General features: G+C 39.2%; 2 protein-coding genes across 7 annotated transcripts in view; one reads left to right on the top strand and one right to left on the bottom strand.

Moving 5' to 3' along the window:
* Positions 1–22,297, top strand: part of Caf1-55 (chromatin assembly factor 1 p55 subunit) — a 406,164-nt gene extending 383,867 nt beyond the window's left edge. For all 3 annotated transcript variants that reach the window (XM_090369421.1, XM_090369420.1, XM_090369424.1), the window contains 2 exons: positions 6,541–6,651; positions 21,790–22,297. In XM_090369421.1, the coding sequence (XP_090225547.1) occupies positions 6,541–6,651; positions 21,790–21,858 (180 nt within the window). In that variant the 3' untranslated portion in view covers positions 21,859–22,297. The remainder of the gene's footprint in view (positions 1–6,540; positions 6,652–21,789) is intronic.
* LOC150088262 (acetyl-CoA acetyltransferase, mitochondrial-like) overlaps positions 1–24,127 on the bottom strand; it is a 670,540-nt gene that overhangs the window by 91,559 nt on the left and 554,854 nt on the right. The gene's annotated exons all lie outside the window — the stretch shown is intronic.

The following is a 24,127-nucleotide window of genomic DNA, read 5'->3' as shown; positions in this document are numbered from 1 at the left end:
TCACCTCCTTATCCCTGCTGGAAAAATTCCTGTATATCATTGACAATACTCCATGAGCTACTCTTGCAGCCCGTCTGCACTGCTCAGAGAACTTCATATCTGCCTGCACAACCACCCCCAAGTCCCTTTCATTCTCTACCACTGTCAGTGTTGTACCACAGAGTTGATACGTTGCTCTGGGGTTGCTGTTTCCCATGTGTAGTACTTTACATTTGTCAATGTTAAACTTCATTTGCCACCTCTCAGCCCATCTGCTCAACCTTTCCAGATCCTGTTGCAGCAGCATAGTGTCAGTAGTGTCCTTGACAACCCTGCCAACCTTTGTATCGTCTGCAAACTTGGACATTAAGCCCGATATACCATCATCAATATCATTTATAAATACAGAAAACAATAATGGACCCAACACTGAGCCCTGAGGGACTCCACTAATAACATCAGTCCACGATGAGCAGTGTCCATTGATTACCACTCTCTGTCTTCTCCCCCTCAACCACCCCTTCATCCATAGCAGCAATTTGCCTCCAATGTCACACTGCTCCAATTTGTGTAGCAATCTTCCATGTGCAACAGTATCAAAAGCCTTTCTAAGATCCAAGTATATAATATCAAAGTTATTCCCTGCATCCAGTTCTTTTGTGACTGCATCATAGTATCCAATCAAGTTGGTCAGGCAAGACTTCCCCTTAACAAAACCATGCTGTGTCTGAGCTATAACTGAAGTCTTGTCTAAATGATCCTGCAGTGCTTCTTTAACCAGTGCCTCCATTAATTTTCCTGGAACAGAAGTTAAGCTCACAGGTCTATAATTACTTGTGTCAGCCTTTGATCCACCTTTGTGAATTGGGGTCACATTTGCACATTTCCAGTCTATGGGTCTTCCTTGGACTCAAAACCAGTCCTTGGACAGGTTTTGAGTCCAAGGAAGCTCTCATAAATATGGCTAAGGGTTTGTTTACTTCCTTTGCTGCCTCCTTTAATATAACTGGATAGATCCCATCCACCCCGGGTGCCTTTCTTGTGTTTATCTTCAACAGTTTCTCCTCCACTTTACTCCCAGTTATTTCAAGATTCTGCAGCTTACTGCTAGAGTTGAATACACCTCTGGCATTCCCCTCGCTGAATAACTCCTCATGTGTGAATGTCGATGCAAAATATTCATTTAGTTTGTTAGCTACCTGAGCAGGATCATCAACAGTTGACCTAGCAATATCAAGTGGACCAATCTGATTCATCCCCTTCCTTCTAGAGTTTACATAAGTAAAGAACTCTTTGCTGTTTTTCTTTGCATCCCTTGCCAAGGATTTCTCGTAATCTGCCTTCGCCTGCCGAACCTCCTTTGTAACTTGGTTGCATATCAACTTGTATCTATCATAGGCTTCTGTGTCATGTGTTAATTTGTATGTATCCCATGCATTTTTCTTCTCTGCCATATGCCTCATTAGTTCATCTGACATCCATTTTGGCCTAAACCTTGAACAATATTTCTTAGTTGGTATGTAAAGCCTAGTAGCTTCCAAGATAAGTTCTTTGAATGCTTCCCATTTTGAATACTGTCTCAGTCCATCGTAGTCGCCTTTACGGAAGCAATAACCGTTCCCTTTACCCCTAATGGTAGTTACCTCTTTCAGTAAATCCCACTTCAGCACACTGTGATCACTGCCACCTAGTGGTTCATTTATCTGCAGATTCTTAATGCATGAAGAATCACTGCTGATAATCAAATCAAGAGTATTACTCCCTCTAGTTGCCTCCCGAACATGCTGATGTAGAAAACAATCATCCAATAAATCCACAAAAGCCCTGCTAGTGTGTGAGTAACCAGCCCCCAAAATCCAGTCAATATCTGGGAAATTAAAATCTCCCATTATAAGACACTCTGATTTACTGGCCCACTCTATTTCCCTGTACAGTTCCTTATTATACTCATCAGAGTCATTAGGCCTATAGCAGACTCCTACTCTCAATTTTGATCTCCCATTGTTTATGTCACACCAAACTGACTCCACACTGCACTGTCCAGCGATGTCGACTGGCTTCACTTCCTTGGTTTTTATGTGTTTCTTAACTAATAGCATAACACCTCCCCCCTTCCTATCCTGTCTATCCTTTCTCTAGACATTGTACTCCCCAAATTGCAGTTCCGCATCCCTTATATCTGTGTGACACCACGTCTCTGATATCCCAACAATATCTGCCTTCGATGTTTTGAGCAATACCTCAAATTCATCAAATTTATTTACTAAACTCCTAGCATTGGTGTACACGCAAGTATACCTGCACCTGTTTCTATTCTTAGCTACCCTAACACAACCCATGTGTTTACTTGTACCGCAATGGCTCCCAGCAGTCTCTGAAATACCATGCATCTTGTTTTTCAGGGTTGGAATAGGATGGAAGCTTGTTTAGAAGACCTTTATGCCAAACATGATCAAAAGCCTTTCAGATGTCAAGAGCAACTGCTTTTGTTTCACCGAACTTTTCTATTGAATTAGTCCACAAATGGATAACATAAGCCAGAATATCACTAGTAGATCGACATTGACAGCCATTCTGAAGAGCATCGATCAGATGGAAGGTTTCTAAGAGTTGGCAAGTAATTGCAATGGGACGATAATTAGATGGGAGGGATTTGTCACCTTTTTTAGGAACTGGCTGGATATGAGCAAATTTCCAAGCAGAAGGAAAAACACTTTTAGAATAAGAAAGTGAAAAAAGGCGGCAAGGAATAGGAGTAAGTTCAGGAGCACAGGTTTTGAGAACAAGTGAAGAAATACCATCGGGACCTGGAGCTTTCTTAGCATCAAGATTCGTCAGAATCCTTTTGACGGAAGACCAGAGGAGGCATTGAATGGAGCATGTTGGGAATGGTGGAAAGTGTTTTACATAGATCATTAATGCATGAGTTGGAAGTAAAATGGGATGCTAGCAGGTCAACTTTATCCTTGGCTGAAGTGACAACAGAACCATCTGGTTTTGAGACAGGTGGAAGCAGAGATGGGCAAAAGTTGCGGCCAATAGCTTTGGCAAGAGACCAGAATGCTCGGCTGCCATTAGGGCAAGAAGCAAGTTTTCTATTCGTAGCCTGTTCACACTATAGTTTGGACTGATTAATAACTGCTTTACAATTGTTGTGAGCAGAAAATGAAACTGAAGAATTAGAAACAAGCCAATTACAATACGCAACATTCTTCTCCTGAACGGCCTTACCACATTTATTGGAAAACTAAAGTTTAGATAAAGGAAGAGATTTTTAAGTGGAGTGTGGGATAAAGGATTCCATTCCTACAAGAATAATTTCACTGACATGATCTGAGCAAACGTTGATATCAGAAGTTTTGAAACGGTAGTCCGACCAAGGAAAAGAAGAAAAGGTATCTCGCAGGTCATCCCATTTTGCATTCTTGTAATGCCAAACAACATGAGGTTGAGAATAGCCATGAGATAAAGGCTCCATCGGAGAAGAGACAATCACCAAGTTATGATCTGTGGTGCCTAAAGAACCACTCACATGGACCTTGTACTTTTAAGGGTTGTTTGTGAGAAAAAGATTAAGCGTGTTGGCTGTAAGGTTAGGATTGTCCGTTACTCTTGTAGGTAAGTGAACAATCTGTGCAAGGTCATTAGTAATTGCAAAAGCCTCAGCATCTCAGCCAGCTGGAATTGTGAACATTAAAATCATCAGGGAAAATTACCTACTAGGAAAGTTGGACTGGAGAAAGCCAAGTTGCAAAGAGAGGAAGTCGAAAAGATCCAAGTGATTAGTGGAGTTGGGAAAACTGTAGAGACACAAATCAATTTGACATAATGAGTTAGAGAGATTTTAAGCCAGAAAGGATCGAAAAGAGGAGATTCCAAATTACAAAGTTTCTGACAGGGAATATCGGAACAGGCATATACTCAAGTACCACCTTTAAGGCGAAAGGAATTATACAGCGAACAATTTGGGAACTGAGATGAGCAATAGTTGAATCAACCGATAACTGAGATTTTGTCAGATAAAGTACATGGTGTTTCGCAGACTTCAATTGGAAATGGACATTGTTGAGATTAGAATTGAGACGACATATATTTGTGAAATGAACTAGGAAGTGTTTGGGAGGTTTTGATCTTTTCACAGATAAACTTACTGTATTAATTCGACAATTCATGGTATATTCAATTGTAAGAAAAAAGTGGGGGGGGGGAGCATGCTGTATAAAGTAATGAAATTTTTGGATATGGTGTGCACCTGGTAAGAATATGTGCAAATGCTTTTCATAAGGTGGCCTCGATGAGGCCACCTTATGTCAAGCATCTCGGTATGTTCTTACACATTACTCGGACTCCCTGCAGTCACTGTCTGGCAGAGTAGAGGTAGCAAGCTTCTGAACCAGCTAGTGCTGGTTCAGAAGCCTCCTCAAGAGTTACCGCTAGGTTCGGTCCAGCCTGCGAACACTGTTTTAGAGCTGTACCTTGAAATGTAAGGAAGATTGGATCTCTCCACGATGTCAATTATAACCTTCAAAGTCATCAGTCATACTGCATGATTGAATAGATGGTGAAGAGTTGACTGAAACTTAGCTCTGGAGACTAAACATGGGTTGCACCACTTCAAGCCTCCAATAAGCAAAGTGGTGGTATTGCACTGGTTGATGAGTCATCTACCACCTAGTATTGCCTGGTAACACAGAGGGGCGGCATTTCTCAATGTGGTGTGGGCGCCACGCCTCGACTCCTGCTTACGTTGGTTCACACCTGGGTAGTCACCCACTGTGTGCTTGTGCATGGGGGTTATACCCATGATTACTAACAGTCCCACCATCGTAAAGGTTAAAGCATAGAATTTGGCTGTCACAAACTATCCGAACTCTCCCCGAAATTGGGTCCACCTGACTTGAGTGTCACTCGAATATTAGTTCCATCAACGTTTTAGACTCTCAGGTATCAAGTACAGCTTGTCTGGCATATCTGAGAGAATGTCTGTGACAGAAAGTGAACTCAATTATAAACGGGTAATAAACTTGATCTTATTGCATTTGCAATAATACCGATAGCTTGAATGTGCGAATTCTGCATCTTCTCTTCATTCCTATTTGCTTATTACAGAGATGAAGGGAAAGCGACCACAGAAAGTGCAATTTGTGGCAGTGCTAGGAAATGAAAAGAAAATATTATTTAGAAATGAAGATGAAAGAGTTCTGTGGAACGCAATCCTTACATAAGTCAAGGAGTGGCTGTATTGTCAGTGAAATTTAATTTTTGACTGCTGTGTATTGTATATTGCCGGCACCCACTGTTTCAGTGTGAGCTGCATCGGCTGTATAGCGCTGACGATTGTTGGAAATTTACATTATTTTTGAAAAGCGTGGCCTCCACTGTTACATGTGATGAAATTTGCTAGGTGCTATGAGAAAAAATACGCAAGTAACTGATCATATTTAAAAATGCCGACTGGGTAAAAGGGATCTTTTACCAAATCATCAGAGTCTAAATCTTTTTCATCTTCAGAACTACTACTAAGATTTTCAGCAATTTCTCTTAGTTCCTCTTCTTTTAGCCATTGCTTTTTTTGATTTTTTTTTTTTTTTTTTTTACAAAGCACTTGTACAAACTTGCGGAGAAACACAACACAATAATAATGGGGACGTGCTAATGAACTTGTTTTCACAAAATCTTTAACAATATTGACAAACTTATTGCAATATTTGAGAGTTATTGTGATTAGTTTTATTGCAGCATGAAATAAACTAATCACAAATGACCTTCATATGTATGTATGCCATAATAGAATCTCAAAAAATAAAAAAAGTAAGTTACTGGGCCACATATATGTGAGATCCAAAAAAAAAAAAAAAAACTCATTTTTGATAATTTAAGTGAAAAAAACTGCATAACACTGACATTTGAATATTTATTTTAGAATTGTTTACTAAATATTTTTTGGCCCTGGGGAATTTTTTTTTTTTTTCTTTTAAACTAGCTTGGTAGTGTGTTAAAAATATATTAGACTTAACTCCTCAAGAAAACTTAGGCAGCATCTTTCTATTTATGAATTGTTTGCCAGCAAGTAGACTCAACTTGAGACAAAGAGAATCATAATAAGCATATTATGGTCCTCTTTGTGTAGTTCAACAATGTTCACAAAAATTAGAAGGCTAGATTAAAGATTACACCTTTATCTCTAGGAGAAATGATGCAAGTACATTTTCCAGAATGAAAAAATATTTCATGCAGGCAGGAAATATAGTATTTCTTTATATTATAGGTCATTCCAATTTAGTTCCTACATAAGCAGTTTGGAGTTATTTTGCATTTCCCACTCCTGAAAATAGCCAGTCTCATTTATTAATTTATATTATTGCTGCACTTAGATGCCACTTAGCAGTCATATCTAGATAGAGGAATGTTTTATTGCACTGTAATAACATTCAAATCAGAGAATTAAACTGAAATTGAATTAACTGTACCGAATTTTTTGTGTTAAATTAAGATACAATGTTTATAGATTCTGTTTCATTAATTTTGAAATTTACTTATTTAAAAAAAAAATGCTTTCAGTTCATTCATGGAGGTCACACAGCAAAAATATCAGATTTCTCTTGGAATCCAAATGAGCCGTGGGTAATTTGTTCAGTGTCAGAAGATAACATCATGCAAGTATGGCAGATGGTAAGATAGTTTTATTTACTAATTGTTTTCATGCTAGTTGTCGAGAAATTTCCCAAAAGTTCCATACACTTGTTGTGACGATGACAACATTCAGTAGTGCACAGAACTTCTTAAATTCTATCCAGCAAACAGAAATGTGACCGTAGCTTTCCAAACTGGCAAATTTTCCAGTGCAAATTTGCTAGTTTGTTATAATTTTGACATATGTGTACATTTTTGATGGTTGCTCATTAGAAGGGTGGCATTTTACTTAATTAAGAATATGATGCTATAATCTGCGTCAATACATACCAATTTCTCAATTGAAATGAATTTTACTTTAAGAAGATTTCAAAATTATTTTAAATAATGGCTGCTAGTGGGTGAGTTACTGAAGTCATTGGACTATCCTCTTAAAACTTTATGCAATATCATTAGCTGTATACTTAGAAGGGTTGGTTGTGAGAAAAAGATCCAGGCATGTTGGCTATGTGGTTAGGATTGTCTGGTATTCTGGTAGGTAAATGAACAGTCTGTGTGAGGTCATTAGTAATTGCAAAAGCCTCAGCATCTCAACCAGCTGGGTCTCTGTTACTAGAAAATGGAAGCCAGCTGGCGTTGAGAACTTTATAAAATCACCTAGGAAAATTACCTCACTTAGCAAAGTTGGACTGGAGAAAGTGAAGTTGCAAAGAGTTCCAAGTGATTATTTGAGTTGGGAGAACAGTAGAGGCAGATGAATTTGGCAAAATGAAGTAGAGAGATTTTAAGCCCGAGAAGATTGAAAAAAAGGAGATTCCAAATTTCCAGGACTCTGACAGGGAATATCGGAACGGACATATGCATAAGTGCCAAATTTGAGGCTATGGAGTATACTTCTTTTCTGGGGCATAAAACATTACAAGCCAGAACTGGTTGGCTGGACAAATTTATAAAGCAGCATGGCTTACTCCAAAAAGTTATTTCTGGAGAAAGTGAGTTGTAATCGAAGCTGGCTACCCATTGGAGAGAAACCGTTTTTACTAAAATAAAAAAAAAAAAGGCATATTCAACGTTGACAATACAGGTCTATCTTTTAAATGTCTGCCAAACAAGACACTGACTTCTAAAGGTGATAAATGTTTATGTGTTAAAAATAGTAAAGAGAGAATTAGTCTTGGTTGATGCAAATATGGCTGGTAACGAAATACTGAAGCTTTTGGAAATAGGCAAAAGTAAACCCCGATGTTTCAAAGGACTAAAGCAATATTTAATCCACAAATCATCCAAGAAAAACCAGGCAAGAAGCTCTGAAACATGTTACAGATACCTTAATACAAGCATCTGAACAAACAGTACCCACAATTTGCACTCATTTTTGAGTGCACCCAAAATCCTGGTGGAGTGAAGGCTGCATGTAAACAAGAAGACAACAAAACAGAGCTTGGCAAAAGTTCCGAAGAAACCCTACAACAGATAATCTCTTAAAACATAAACAAGCACGAGTGCACCCAGAAACAAGCCAGCCAAACTTCCTAGATTGAGTTTAATTCCACACAGATAATATGGTATAAAATAGGAATAGTGAATGAGAAATATAAAAACCAACCACCCCTTGTATTATACTGGAATGACGACAGCATTACTGATTCATCATAGATAGCTAATATATTAGGAGAAACTTTGGCAACGTTGTCGTCACAAGAATTAATTTTTACACCAAATGGATTGAACCAACCAATTAAGTTACATGAATTACGTGAAGCAGTATCACGAAAAAAGCCAAGTGCAGTTGGACCAGACAATATACACTATGATATGCTTAAAAATCTAGAGCAAAAAGAGGTAGAAAACCTCCTTCAACTGTACAACCACATTTTCCTAGAAAATCAATATCCCGAAGCGTGGCATCATGCAATAGTATTAGCTTTCCAAAAACCCAATAAAGATCTGAACCCAAGCAACTATCGACCGATATCCCTTGCTAGCTGCTTAAGCAAAGTTCTAGAGAAGATAATTAACAAAAGATTTGTGTGGTATTTAGAGACAATCAAGTAATCAACAGTATGCAGTGTGGGTTTAGACAATCTATCCACATTAGACCACCTTGAACTGTCACTCACAACATGCACTATATGGAGATAATTTCAGTATTTCGTATCGGGCACAGAATATGGGAACAACAGAAAGGCAATTAACAATATCAGTCATTGGGCCCAGAAAAACAGGCTTAGAATATCACAATAAAAACCAGTCTGCGTACATTTCTGTAGAAAACAAAACTTGCACCCTGAACCTCAACTAACACTACAAGGTCACATAATACCAGTTAAGCAAAGTGAAAATTTCTGCGACTCCTTCTAGACGACAAATTTACTTTCATAGAACATATAAAACAATTGCGAATAAAATGTACGAAGCAACTCGATATTCTTAGTCTTAACAACAGCATCTTGGGGATCAGACAGTTATACTGTGCTCCACCTTTACAAAGCATAAACTGGTGCGCCATAATCTATTTTTGGCCTTTACTGAGGTCCAATATAGATTATGGAGCACCGGTTTATGCATCGACAAAAAAGAGTGCCCTCAAATTGCTAAAGCAGAATCACCATATTGCTCTATGAATAGCAACAGGGGCTTTCTGTACATCCCCCTACATTTCAGAGATGGGGAAACCCCTGGTGCCGTCAGACAATTAACACACATCTCCTACATTCAGTCTCTATACAGAAGCTAATAATGAACCACCACTGTTCCTGAGGAGACAACAGTTGGCACTATTATATGCATACAAGGTAAGATCCATAAGAGAACATCCAATTTGGACATCTTTATTTGCACCAAAATGGCAAAACATATATAGGAACTGTAAAAGTGCAAACCAGCCTCTAGACTACAAGAGCTACTCATTACACATGATCTTAAAACAGATAATGTTGCAAACCATCCCACAGCTTATGAACTCTTCACACAAAACTGGAATAAAAATACTTTATCAGACATCAGTTTCAACAACTGCATGCAGTATATACAAAGGGTACTAGGAAAGTTTTGCAATACAGCTTTGTTTATTTAATTTTTTCAAAGTAATTTCCTCTACATTCAATACACCTCTCCATCCTCCGAAACCAATCTTTAAACCAGTTCTGCCAAGTTTCATTAGGGAGTAAAGCACACTCGCTTTCCCAAGCCCGTAGAAGGTCCTCATCACTGGAAAACCGCCTCCCTTTTAGCTTCATTTTCACATGCGGGAACAGTGCAAAGTCGCAGGGAGCAAGGTCTGGACTGTAGGGAGGGTGCTCGAGAATTTCAGTCCTGTCGTGGTCAAATATTCGGTGCAGGCTTTGGCGCAGTGAGCTGGAGCATTATGGTGATGGAGGTACCAGGTGTCCATTCTTGACTTTGGCCGCAGGTTCTTCATAGATCCAATGACTTTAGGCAGGCATTGTTCAGTATACCACTTAGCTGTGACTGTCTTCTGCGTGTCCAAAACGACACTTTCCACAATTCCACTCGATTTGAAAAATACAGCTATCATTTTCTTCTTTACAGATCGGGATTTTCTGACAATTACGGGTGTGTCGTCATCATCAAAGACCCAAACTTTGTTTTGAGCCTTGGTCAGCAGATCGTAATAGTACAGCCAAGTCTCGTCACCTGTCACGATGTTGTTCACATAAAGTGTAAAGTGTATTTAGTGTCTAACGGCAACAGGGGTTTCCCCCATCTCCGCGTTGCTTTCATTGTGGGTGTACCAGTTCACTGGGAAGGCCAGAGATTTAAAAGTGTATGGATATTGTACATGTGTAGTGTTGTGTTCTGTTGTTCATCTGGCCATTTAGCCGCTGGACCCCTACTGAGGCCCAACGTTGCCCACACTTAGCCCCGTGGAGGCAGACCAGGTACACCAGTATTTTTAGATAAGTACTCTGGCAGGTCCTGCCACCTAATTTCCTGAGATTTCAGTGGCTAGGACCTATATATATATAAAAAAAAGGGGGGGGGGGATAAACGCTTGAATTTAATTAGGCCGAAAGAGGTTGCAAGTGGCCGACCGGGCTAGCCGAGTGGGTAAAGTACCTGCCCGGCAACCCAAAGGTCGCGGGTTCGATTCCCGCCTCGGGCTTGGATCAAAGTACTGCAAAAACCTTGGAAGGTGCAATATGGCCACAGAAGCCGATGCGCCAACAACTACCAAATCAAAAAAAAAAAAAAAAAAAAAAAAAATCAGGTTGCAAGTGTGTCGAGTTGGGCATTTAAAATTTTTACATTGTGTGGGGCATTCGCTTTTCGCTGGCGATATAGATAGAGTAGGGGGAGAGACGGAAGGCTGGGGGGAAAAGACTGAAGTATGGGATCAATAGGGAAGGCGACCCCAGGTATATCAGTGGGCATGCCCTTGCCCCACCAGAGGGAAATGAGGGGGTGGTGGGGTGGGGAGGGGGCAGGAAGTCCTTCCCCTCACCCCACCAGGGATAGGGAGTGAAAGTGGGCTGGGCAAGGGAGCCCTGCCCAGTTCGCCATAGCGGCAATTTGCAGTGCCCTCCAGCAAGTGCAGTCTGATGACTCGGTGGGGTTTGGTCCTTTTCTAGGTGTGTGGTTTCATCCTGGGAGCGACGACATTCTGGCTGGAGCCACTCCCATTGGTTCCTAGGTCGATGCTGTTTCATTTATTCTGCTGCATATTACGCCGTTTGTCCTTAGTATTTTGCGATCGTTTCCTCTGTGTTGATGTTTTATCAGTTTGTCTTTATTTATTATTTGTGGTCATCTAATCGTTGTGGATGGCTATTTCTGTTCGTCGTCTATTGAAGACGTCAAGTGCAAATCGGCTGAGGGCTTTGTATTCATCTTCTGAATCCAGTAGATGGTACTCTTGATTTTTCGGCAAGTATTGAATCTCAGTTATAAGTCTACTTCTGTGTTCTTCGTAGCATTCACAGTCGTGCATAATATGCTGCCAGGTTTCAGGTTCTCCACAGGTGCATGTGGACTCTTCTATTATTCCGAGTGCGTTCAGTTTTGCTTTAAATGGGCTGTGGCCCATCAGGAAAGGTTGTATTTAGCCCAGGATAGAACCGCGAGGGGGCTTTTGGGTACATTTTTGCGACTATTGGTATGAAGCTTCTTGTAACTTGACCCTTTGGTGACATCTCCCATCTGTGCTGCCAAATCTTCAACATGTGAGCCACTATTCGTTGTTTCTCTACCGTCCGGCTGTTGGTTGGGTCCAAGGTAAAGTCATAGATGGTGGCAGGTATATCCTTGGACAGTAAATACATGAGTCCACATCTAGTCACCTCGAGGTCCAACGGAAGAGCTCCTGCCAGGACCTGCAGAGCGTGGGTGCTCACCATTTTGCATGCCCTAGTTATAGTTAGAAGTATGTTTCTTTGGATAGTGTCCAGCAGTCTTCTGTTGACCGCGGTTCCGGCCTTCCTGAACCAGATTGGTGATCCGTAGGTGATCACTGGGATGAATATTGTTTTATAATACAGGGACAGGGTCGTCCTGTTGAGTCCCCAGTCCCTGCGAGATACTCTTGCTACAAGTGCTGCATAGTTCCTTAGTTTCTCTCTCAAGTAGGTGAGGTGAGGTGTAAAGGACAGGTTTCCATCCAGGATAATACCTTGATACTTTATTTGCTTTGCTAGTTTAATGGTGGATCCCGCTATCTTTATTTGCGGTGGTCGTCTGATGTTTAGAGAGCCTTTTAGTAGTACTGAGTTTGTCTTGGTTGGTGAGATCATTAACATATGTGTTTTTGCCCAATTCTGTAAGGTTTGTAGTGCTTTGTTTGCCTGTGTTTCAAGTCCCGTTCTGGAGTCCGCTTCCACCATTAAAATGAGATCATGAGCAAAGGCCTGACTGGCCACATTTCCCAGGTCCAGAGCCAAGAAGTCATCAAAAACCATGTTCCACATTAGTGGCCCCAGGACAGATCCCTGTGGGCAGCCCCTTCGGACGCTTTTAACAACTCTTCGGAAAGTTGTGACGACCTCAATTTTCCTATCCGACAGATATGCCCGGACACTGTTATACAAGTTTTCTGGGATTGCTGCTTTCCGGAGTCTGCCAAGGACACTGGGCCACCAGATGGTGTCGAAGGCCCCAGCAAAATCCACTGCTATTACCAGAAAATATTTCTTGTTACTTTGGGTTGCCTTGGTTATGAGATTTTGGACTGCTTCAATGGTCGAGAAGCCCGGTTTGAATCCATATTGCCTGGGTGATTCTAGGTTGGCGGTTTTGTAATGGTTCATGATCCTTTTGTGGAGCAGCCTTTCATAGAGTTTGCTTAGGGTAGAGAGTAGGGCTATGGGGCGATATGAGGCTGGTTGGTCCGGAGGTTTTGTTGGGTTTTTTAAGATAAGTTTTAGGTGTGCAGTCTTCCAACTTGTCGGGAAGTTCCCAGTTTCCAGGCATCGGTTGAGGAGATTAAGTATCAGGTTCGGTATATATTCCACAGCTTTTTTGACCATCTCTGGTTCTATGAGATCCGGGCCGGGACATTTCCTGTTGCGCATTTGCAAGGCCGCACCCTGTAATTCATCGACTGTGAAGGGCGGTTCTATACGTTTGGTTTGCCTGGCATATTACCTTTTGTTGTTCATTAAGGATATCTGGTGGTTCATGGATGATAGTACTAAGGATATTGGTAATCGATTCCTCCCACGTTTTGGTCAGGCTTCCATTGGGCATCCTCGTTACAGTGGATGCTTCTCCCCTGGGGAGCTTGTTCACATACCGAGATTGTCCCTTATCAAACTTTTTTAACATCTCCCGGCACCAAGTCACACGTCGTGTCATCTGCTCTTCAGTCAGTTGATGCGCCACCCAGAGAGAACAAAGTTTCTTCACGTGCAAATGATCTTGCAGAATCGAACGAATTGCTGGTGCATTTAGGCCCAAAGTGCATTTAGGCCGAGTGACCTACCAACAGATATCCTCTATCTGTTGGTAGGTCACTCGCCTGTTTTCGTCAAGCGTTTTCCTCCGTAGCTGACGTTCGTGGCCTTCCCGGCCTCTCAGAATCCTCCAGAGTGAAATTTCCCCTTTGGAATTCTCTATACCACCTGAATATCGTTGTACGATGTGGACAATCATCATCTAGTGCAAGAGTCATTTCTTCTAAGCACTGGTCTATGGTTAAACCACGCACGAAATTATGCCGCAAAACTGTCCTTATCTCATTTCGTGACCACGATGCCATCGCAAGCACTTTACACTCTCACTACTAATGAATAACTGAGCCCATCGACTTGGCGCGGCGGCTACTGTGCATGTATGAACATGTCTCAGCATGCAGCAACAAGCAGCTTCCTGCGTCATATTGCAAAACTTTCCTAGTACCCTTTGTAGAATGCAATATCCCAATCATGTACCAATATATACAGGCAGATCAAAATAAGAAAACCGTATAAGAGCATTAGCAGTATTCACACTGCCACGCCAACTCTAAAGAATGCAGTGTCTATACTGCAGAATTAGTAGCAGTTCAGAAACACATATTGAAAACCAATTGAGAACAGTAACATACTCTGATTTACTAAGTGTAATCCAAGCCATACAAAACAAACAGTATAACCCATTCAGTACTCTGGCAAATTAAACAGACTTCACAAAGAAAAAACAGGACACACAGGGATAAGGAAAGGAAGAAGCTGACAGAATTGCAAAATCAGCCTTCAGAAACAATCTCTCCCATTTCCACATAAGGACTACAATCCAGTCGTTCAAAACTACTAACACAATAGCAAGAACTTTGGCAAAAACAAACGTTGAATGAATTATATGAAATAAAACCAAAATTTGAGCGTTTGAAAACGAGCATAAGGAAATCAAAGAGAGAAGTTCTGACCAGATAGGACATATCACTTCCCACATGGTTATCTGCTACGTAGTGAAGAACCCCCAAGATGCCAAGCGTGCAGTACTATCCAAACACTTAAACATATACTGTTAGAATGCCCTACATATGAAAAGGATCAACAGCAGATTTTTCATCAATATATAAAGAAAACCAAAACCCTACACAATCTTTTGCGTGTCAAAGAACACATATTTTTAGATTCATACAAACAATCAATGTCTACCATATACTGTAAATAATAATATAATACCATAGAAAATATTTTTAACTTTCAAACAGAGAACATATTGTAACAAATGAACTGGCACACTATGATCTCTGTTCTCAATACACCATTAACAGCAGTGTTAGAGTTGGACTGCAACTACAAAAAAAAAAAAAAAAAAAAAAAAAAAAATTGACGTGGATGACAATTGAAATTTTTGAACAGTGGAAATTAAATTCCGATAGAAAGATTATGAAAGAACAGAAAAGTCACGTTGATTGTTGACAACTGCCCTGCCCACCTTCACTCGGTAATTTCGGAACTTACAAGTGTAAAGCTTGTTTTCACAAAGTCTACCATCTGTAAATACCTTGTCTAAACCGCAGCCAATATCAAGAATTTGAAAAAAAATTATACTGAGAATAGAAACCAACCAACCTGTGTTATATATTTTATATCAGAGTTGGCAAAAGTTTGGATCAAGATGTGGTGGAAACAATGATTAAGAATTGTTTTGGAAAAGCAGGTTTTGCTAAAATGCCAATTAACAGAAAGTAAAGATGAACTACTACAAGACTGAGCAATCTTGGGAAGAACTCCAAGCAAGAGGTTTGATCAGTGGAGAAATTGCTCTTGACGAATTTTTAGGAATTGTTAATAATTTCACAGTAGCTGAATATCCGAGCAACTCCAACGTTTCAGAGTATTCTAAGAAACAGTGACAATATCAAAAATGAGGGCAATATTAAACTTCTAAACATGAAAACTTGGCATTGAGCCTTCAATGTGAAGAAAATGTGCCCGAAAATATATTTGAGTGTTCAAACAGATGATTTACAAATGATCTAACGTAAAATCAAGTGTATTAATATATTAATTGTTTTAAAATGTTAGAAAATTTATTCATTCATACTTATTTTCTGTTTTTCTAAATGTTGGATTACAGTAGTTCATTGTATATTGTTCAAATCTTCCCTGATTGCTGCTGAGGTTCAGGACAGAGTTAGTGTTGCCTGTAGAATGCAGACAACACAAGTGTTGCTTGAAGAATGAGTTGCCCTGATTAGACTAAGGAACTTATGCTGTTGGCATGAGGGGTAAGGTGAATCAGGTTTGAAAATGTTAATGGAGAGATCAAGCCTCTTAGTTCCTGCATGAGCCAGGATTTATTGATGTCTCTCTGTAGCTCGAGATGTAATTAACCGATCCATACCCTCAAGGTTTGAAGTTCAAATTTGAAACAGGAGTGCTTCATAAGGGCATGGTTGAAGGGTGCCTTGCAGCAGAAGCTTTTGGGGATGATGCGATTTGTCTTACATCTGTGTGCAAAGTGCAAGAGTTGCTTGTTCCAGGCTATTGAGATGAGCTTCTGTAGTTCCAGACTAATTCTCTGTATGTAGGCCATAGTTTGAATGAATAAATGAGAATGTGGCACTGGATTCCATAACTGTATATAGAAAATGAATATAAGTGATAGATACCGTTCTGCTGTTGTGAGGGAGTGAGAGCCTCGTAGGGGCTCTCACTCCCTCACAACAGCAGAATGGTGATAGTAGTGGAGAGATACGTGCACATTGCGTATCTCGCCACTACTATCACCACCTGTGGTTAGAGTCCCTAAACATATCTAGTTGTAGCAACGTTTTAAACTGCAATAGAGGTACAAGACTACACCAAATTTTGTAGTCTGTAGTGTTAAAGCATGACGAATGCTGGCATCAGCCCATATAGCTGCGGGTACCAACAACATCCACCTGATTTGACAGAGTGATTGGTGATTGCACATTCTCACGTTCATGTGCAAGCTCTTTCAGTTATCTGAACACGCTGTTTATTTCATTCCTAACGTTTTGTGTTATTTTTGCTTCTGTGTGTATTTACTTAGCTGATGGAGGAATACGCTATCCTGAAAGCTCCTATTTACCGTATTAAAATTTATTTTAGCTATTGCTCTCATTAGTTCAGCTGTATTCTCGAAGTTAAGTTATGGAATCCAGTGCCACAGGCCTATTCTCATTTATGAAAATCATATTTGATAATTTTTTTAAAGCTTCATACTTCACAGACAACTAGCCTGCCTGGTAAGTCTAGAATTTATGTGAGACATGGGGGAGTAGTATTCCCTAGTGCAGAATAAGCCCATTTTAAAATTTTTCTTCCAGTTGCCAGACAACTGTAAATATATACTTGTATGCCTTTGAGTGCAACGTGCCACAATCAGCGGAGTTAACATTCTGCAAATGAGGCAGATTGCATCTTCCCAACTAGGTGTACGTAAGGCCCACTGTTCTTGGTCCATAAAGCAGGGGAATGCTTGCAAACCAGTGCACAAAAGAAGAGTTAGTCTATCTTTATTAAGTTATAAGCCAATATCACAATTAGAACAATTGTTGGCTTTTATGAGATTACACAGATAGTTCCCACTTTTTTTTTTTTTTTTTTTTTAGTTATCAAGTGTCAAAAAAAATAAGAACATTAATTTCAATAAACAAATGCTAAACATTCATAAATGCAGAAGCAGAATTTTATTGGTGAATATCAAGCAATAGCTTTTCTTTCCCCAAAATTTATAAAATGAAGGTCTCTTACCTTATTTTGTTTTTTAATTCATACAAATAAATACATAAATATCATCTAAAGAAGTAAAAAGTATAGGCCAAAAATATTTGATTACTTCGCTTAAGAACTCATATTTTTAGATAAGCATCTACTAACACTACCCGACATTTTTTTTTCTTCCCCTTCATACCTCTGGTTGTAATTATTACACACAATTTATGTTACTTAGACATGTTTCCCACTCAACTGATTTCCTGTTTAAGAAACCAACAGTAATCTCCCATTATGGCAGAGTCGCAGCATCCTTGTATCGTTTTTCATTGCAGATGCGTCCTGGTAGAAGTACTCTCCTTGTTCATCACTGACGTCTGCTAAGTTTTCAGGAAAGAAATCCAGAGGGGAAAACAAGGAAATGCATTTTCAGTGACATTCGGCACCCCGTGTTCTTGTAACTTTTCACCAAATTTGTCACCAGTTGCTCATAGGAAAGGAAAGGAAAAAACTGATTCGAATAAATAATACAACGGTCTTTGAGATAACCGAAGAGGAGAAAAAGCAATATGTACTGGAACTTAAGAACAAGTATGAGCTTCTGCAGACTGCTGAGGACCAAGATATCGACGAGCAATATTACAACTTTTTGAAAGTGATAAAGCCCAGGAAACCTATAGGGAAAAAGAAATCCAAAGAAGAAAAAATTAGTCAAGAAACACTTGTTATAATGAACCGAAGACGACAAATGAAAAGCAAGAAAAACACTGACAGGGAGAAAATTGAGTATACTGAGTTATGCAAAGCCATTAGAAAGAGACTCAGAGAGGACATAAGAAGTTTTAACACAAGAAAAGTAGAACAAGCATTAAGGGAAAACAAAGGATTTAAATCAGCAGCCACGAGCAGTAATGCAGTAATACAGAAAGACAAATGATACTGAAACTAAAGGATAGCGATGGTGTACTTATAAACAGAGAAGGCATAATTCAAATAGCAGAAGACTACTATAGAGAATTATACAAGGAGCAGGGGAATGATGCCAGCAGTGGGGAAGATGGATTGTAAAGTAGCAACACATACGCCATACCCAATATTCTTCCTGATGAGGTAGAACATGCATTGAAGAAAATGAAGAATCAGAAAGCCCTGGGGGAAGATGAAGTTACTGTAGAGTTGTTAAAATTGGGAGGAAGAGACATAACACAAAAACTGGCAAGGTTCTTCACAAAGTGCATTAGAAAAGGTGTGACGCCTAAGCAGTGGAATAATGCAATCATAGTTTTGCTGCATAAGAAAGGAGATAAATCAGAAATTGGAAATTATAGACCAATTAGCTTGTTATCCCACATCTACAAGTTGTTCACAAGGGTCATTACTAACAGATTAGAATCAACCGAAAGAGCAAGCTGGCTTTAGGACAGGATTCTCAACTATGGATCACCTTCATGTAATATCACAGCTAATGGAGAAAGCAAATGAATATAAAACCCCATTATGCCTGGCATTTGTGGATTATGAAAAGGCATTTGACTCCATACAGCATAAGGCAATGTTTCGGGCACTGGAAAGACAAGGCATTGATACCCCATATATTATGATTTTGAAGAAAATATACGAGAGTGCTACCTCCTTTATTAGACTAGACAAAGACAGTAGGAAATTTAAAATCGAGAAAGGAGTTTGACAAGGAGATACAATATCTCCGAAGCTGTTTACTGCTGCCCTTGAGGAAGCTTTCAGAAGATTAGACTGGTCGCAGAAAGGAGTCAGTGTGAACGGAGAGTACCTAAACCACTTACGATTTGCAAATGACATTGTGGTCATAAGCCATGATCCCAAAGAATTAGAGGAAAATCTTAATCAGTTATGCACAGCTAGTAAGGATTTTGGACTAAAGATGAATATGGCTAAAACAAAAGTAATGATGAACAAGTATGCCCCAGAAAGGGAAATAATGATTGAAGGAGCAGTCATTGAAAAGGTGGAGTCATATACTTATCTGGGACAAGTTATTAGCTGTAATAATGATAAATGGCTGGACGTCAAGAGAAGAATAAATTTTGGATGGATAGCATTCAGGAAATATAGTCACATACTGAAGAGCAATATCCCAGTTTGTCTGAAACGTAAAATAATGAACCAATGTATACTCCCCACCATGACTTATGGAAGTGAAACTTGGGCACTCACCAAAAGAATGGAAGAGAAGCTGAGAACTACACAGTGAAGAATGGAACGAATCATATTGGGAATCAGACTGTTAGATAAGAAGAGAAACACATGGATTAGGCAACAAACTCAAGTAAAGGACATTCTCATCAAAACTAAAGAACTAAAATGGTCTTGGGCAGGATACATAGCTCGAAGACATGATGACAGATGGACTAAGAAAATAACAGAATGGTATCCAAGAGGAGCTAGAAGAAAACCTGGAAGACAAAGGCGGAGATGGATAGATGAAATTCATGAGTTTGTGGGTAGTAAATGGATGTCTAGTGCTCAAAACAGAAGGAACTGGAAAGTTGCTGGAGAGGCCTTCATCCTGCAGTGGATTGAAAATGGCTGATGATGATGATGCTCATAGTTCTCTTCTTTTCTCTTTCTGAGGAATTAGTGTCCTGCAGCCTTGAAAGATCTCCGTGCAGCCAGTTCAACATCATTCCGGTTTCTTTGAAATTCTTCATCTTTTAGGAGCTTTCTTATTTGAGGACCTGTAAAAATTCCTTCCTTCAGCTTTGCATGAGATAAATTTGGAAACATTTTTAGTAAATATCTGAATCCAGTGCCTTAGTGAAATTCTGAATCAGTCCAAGCTTGATGTGTAAAGGGAGAAGAAAAACCTTTTGTGGCTCAACCAATGGAACATACTTTACATTGCTTTTGTCTGGAATATATTCATTTCTGTTGTTCCAGTGTTGAACGACTATCATACAAATTGGAAATGACAGTATTTAGTGAAACCACCTTGCAGCCCAACAAGCAGTCCGATCACTTTGAGATCCTCAAAAATATTCCAATAGTCGTAATGTATTGCAGCAACAATCTTGGACATACTATCATAAGTTTCTTTCAGGCCAACAGCATGAACAAGAGCAATTGATGGTAAAGTATTTCCATTATAAAGCAATACTGCTTTCAAACAGCTCTGATGCATCGATGAACAAACGCCATTCAGAGGTATTGAGATCAATGTTCAGTTCATGCATAAGACCAACAAGATCTTTGCAGATACGTTTTCCATTGCAAAATATCTTGAAAGCTTCATTTTGCTTATGGTATATTGTAATGTTTGTACCTTTGCCAAGTACGTTTCACTGTTGTGGTCTGGATCCAAGTAATTCAGTCTTCTCTTTGGGTAAGCCCAAGTTTCTGATCAAGTCGCTTAATTCTTCTTGTTCAATGTAGTGTGGGGCCTTTCCTTTTTCTGGCTCGTAGTCCAAATCATGTGAAGTACATATAACCATTTCTTCTGTATCTTCATCACTACTTCCAATACCCCAAGATTTTGGTGGCATGGGTACTGGCAGTTCTTTACCATGTGGCACTTGTCTAATTGCTGATGGGATATTTGATGCAGTGCTCGCTCTTTTTGGAAATAACTTTTATTTTTGTCATGCAGAAATAGCAGTCGTCGAAAATGATTCTTGGGGCTGCACCACACCACACGGAAGGCAAAAGGTAATGCTCTCAGCTTGCCATATAACCACAGCTTTAAGTTTGTTGTAGAAGTAATGCAACAGATACGTGGAGGCCAATTTTTTTTCTTGGTCACCGATCTTGCAGCCAAAGTATAATGAATATGCAACTTTTGTGACATTGTATATTTTATTCTTCTGAGCTCTGAGTTTTTGGGGTTAATTGTCCACAAACATAGCAGAAGTTGTCTGCTATGTTTGTGGACACTTAATGGTGATTAACACAAGTTCCTTGCTTTGTCTTCTCCATTTTAACAATGCATTAACCTAAAAACAGTAAAATCAATTGGTAAATTTGAACAGAAGGTGAATTCTTGTAGCATAGTTTATTGTACACTATATATTGAATGGTTAATAAAAATACAGACTTGTCTGGAAAAGTACATCAAAATATACTGTATTACAAGAACAGTAATGATGTACTTGCTTAACTTTTAGCCCAGTAAACAAATCCAACCAAAAGTTTAAAAATTGTATTTCAAACAGTAATGATATCTTTGTACAGAATCCAGTTATCTATATCTTAAAACTGAGACGTGATAGGAGATTTTTATGATTGATTTTAAATTCTACATAAAACTGACCGGTAAAATTCATGTTGGGTAGTGTAATCAATAATTCAGCAGTGTCCTCAATTCTGGATTATTGGACTTCTGTTGTATTTTATTTTTAAGCTGCTTGTCTTAGTGCTTTATTGTTATGAGACATAAGAAGTAAATCTCAAATATTGTAATAAATGAAACTTAGTGTGTGTGTCGTAGTTCACTCTTTAAAACATTGGCATATTTAATGTGATAATCATATTTGAATTATGGAATAAATATATTATTGTTATTATTATTCCTCTTAAGGCTGAAAACATTTACAACGATGAGGAACCTGAAACGCCTGCATCAGAATTAGAAGCTTCAGCATCCTGAAGATGCAGCTGATCATCTCAACACTGACAGATATATATAATTATACACATGTGAGCATCATGCTTGAAGATATGTTGTACAGGATACTGATATTGTTACTGTAATTGAATCATCATGTAACTTATGTCTCCATGAACACTAATGAAAATATATGTGGTTGTGTGAGACTACTGAACTGTACATCGTCATTTTATCACAGAGCTATTGTAGCAGTCCCAGATGAGCAGTACCAAAGGTAATTGTTGTTTATCTGGCCACCATTTTTCATACATCATAGAGATTTTTTAAATTGGTTGGAAGTATGCCAAGTGTGACTAAAATTATCAAGAATAAAAAGGGTGGCCAATTTTCTTTGACAGGTTATACTGATTTTCACATGTATTTGTAATTTGCTTTAAACCTTGCCTTTTTAAAATAAAATATAAAATCGAAATCCTTATATGCTGCTCATAATGATTTTCTCACAGTGAAATGAGTGAAAGAAAATTTTATATATAATTTTTGTTTTTCCATGCTAAAATTCCACATTTTCAATTAAACTAAATAGTAAAACTTCAAATTATTCTTATAAAATACACATTTAAAAAATGTGTGTACATACATATATACTCGTACACATACACAATTGTTCTGATCACTTTACATAAAATCAGAAGATTCAAACAAATATTAAATGCAAAATCCAGATGAGTGTATATAAATATAGAATAGTGGCCTTCAGCTAACATCTTCTTTGAAGCCTCATCATAAGGCTTCAAAAAAGATGCTGAGGCATTGCAATAGTCAGTTCATTTCATTATTATCAGTTGCTGTCATAGCAACCAGGCTGTGAATCACTTTATCAATCGAGAAGAAAAGAGGTTGTCAGGGTGGTCTGAAGCTTAATATTGACAAATGCAAGGTACTATATGGGTATCAGTAACCCCAGAATAACTTACCAATGGTGTGTGTGTGGTACAACACTCAGGGTAGCAGGGAATGAAAAAGACCCTGGGTAATTGTGCAGTCAGATATGAAATTCTCTGAGCAATGCTTCCAGGACAGCTCACATGGTTCTATTAAAGATATACAGAAACTTTGCTAGCAGGGATCAGGATATGATTATCCTTCTGTACAAGAACATGGTTAGGCCAAATATTGAGTACTGTATACAGACAGGTCTGTGGCCTCCATTTGAGAAGGATGTAGACCTGCTGGAATGGGTATAAGCCAGTATCACCTGCAGAACAAAAGTTTGCTTTTCTGAGATTGTACAAAATAGATGAAAGCTGAGGTATTACAATAGTCAGTTCATTTCATTACTATCAGTTCTGTCATAGTACCTAGGCTGTGAATCACTTTATCAATCGAGAAGAAAAGAAGCATATAAGCCAATATCACTTGCAGAACAATCGTTCGCTTTTATGAGATTGTACTATGATGTATTATTCTGAGCAAGAGGAAGATTCCCGGGTTCCTATTTTTTTTTATCAAGTGTCAAGAAAATCGAAAATATGAACATTAATTACAGTACATAAATGCTAAATTTCAAACCACACGCATACAATATACATTGGTGTGCAAAACTTAAGAACCAGCCAGGTTTTCACCTGTAGCTTCTCATAGGAGTGGCCTGGATATGGGAAAAGCATACCAAAGGAACCTCTTGACAGAAATGAAGGAAAGAAAACGGTACAGGGGGACTATTCAAAAATTACAACATAGCACTGGCTACCATGATAACTTCCATCTCACCCCTCCGTTCGTTGGAAATACCTTTCCAGCTGAGCCTTAAATTTATTTAGGCTATCAACTTCCACAACAAGGGATAAAAGTCTTTCCACCAACCAACTATCCACTGGCTAAAGGCAAATTTCCACACATCTATCCTACATCTGTCTTTATGCCCTCTCAGGTGATAATTCTGAGCAAGAGGAAGATTCCCATCGGCATTGAGCATGCTCAAACCATTTAAGGCTTGATACACCTCAATCAGATCGCCTCGCAGGTGCCTAGTCTCCACTGTAATTTGCAAAACTTAAGGCTTTCTTTGCAAGAGCAACCCTTTGTTCCATTCAGTAATCTTGTTACCCTTCTCTGCCCCTCGACGTGGGCACCTGTATGTGGTGAGGGGACCTCCCAGTGACACTGCTGGACTTCCAGATCAGTGGATCCAACGCCCACAGCCCAGGTTCCAGGCTTACATCAATGGAATCTGGCGTGTTTGGCGTGCGCTGCGACCCGTGGAAATTCGGAAAGGGGGATCCTGGTGGTTGAGGGGCCCAGCTTC

Source organism: Mastigoproctus giganteus, chromosome 3, assembly GCF_048544385.1.
Source record: "Mastigoproctus giganteus isolate SK-2022 chromosome 3, ASM4854438v1, whole genome shotgun sequence".
NCBI lineage: Eukaryota > Metazoa > Arthropoda > Arachnida > Uropygi > Thelyphonidae > Mastigoproctus > Mastigoproctus giganteus.
The sequence above is the reverse complement of the archived record's forward strand: the minus strand, read 5'-3'. Positions and strand labels throughout refer to the sequence as shown.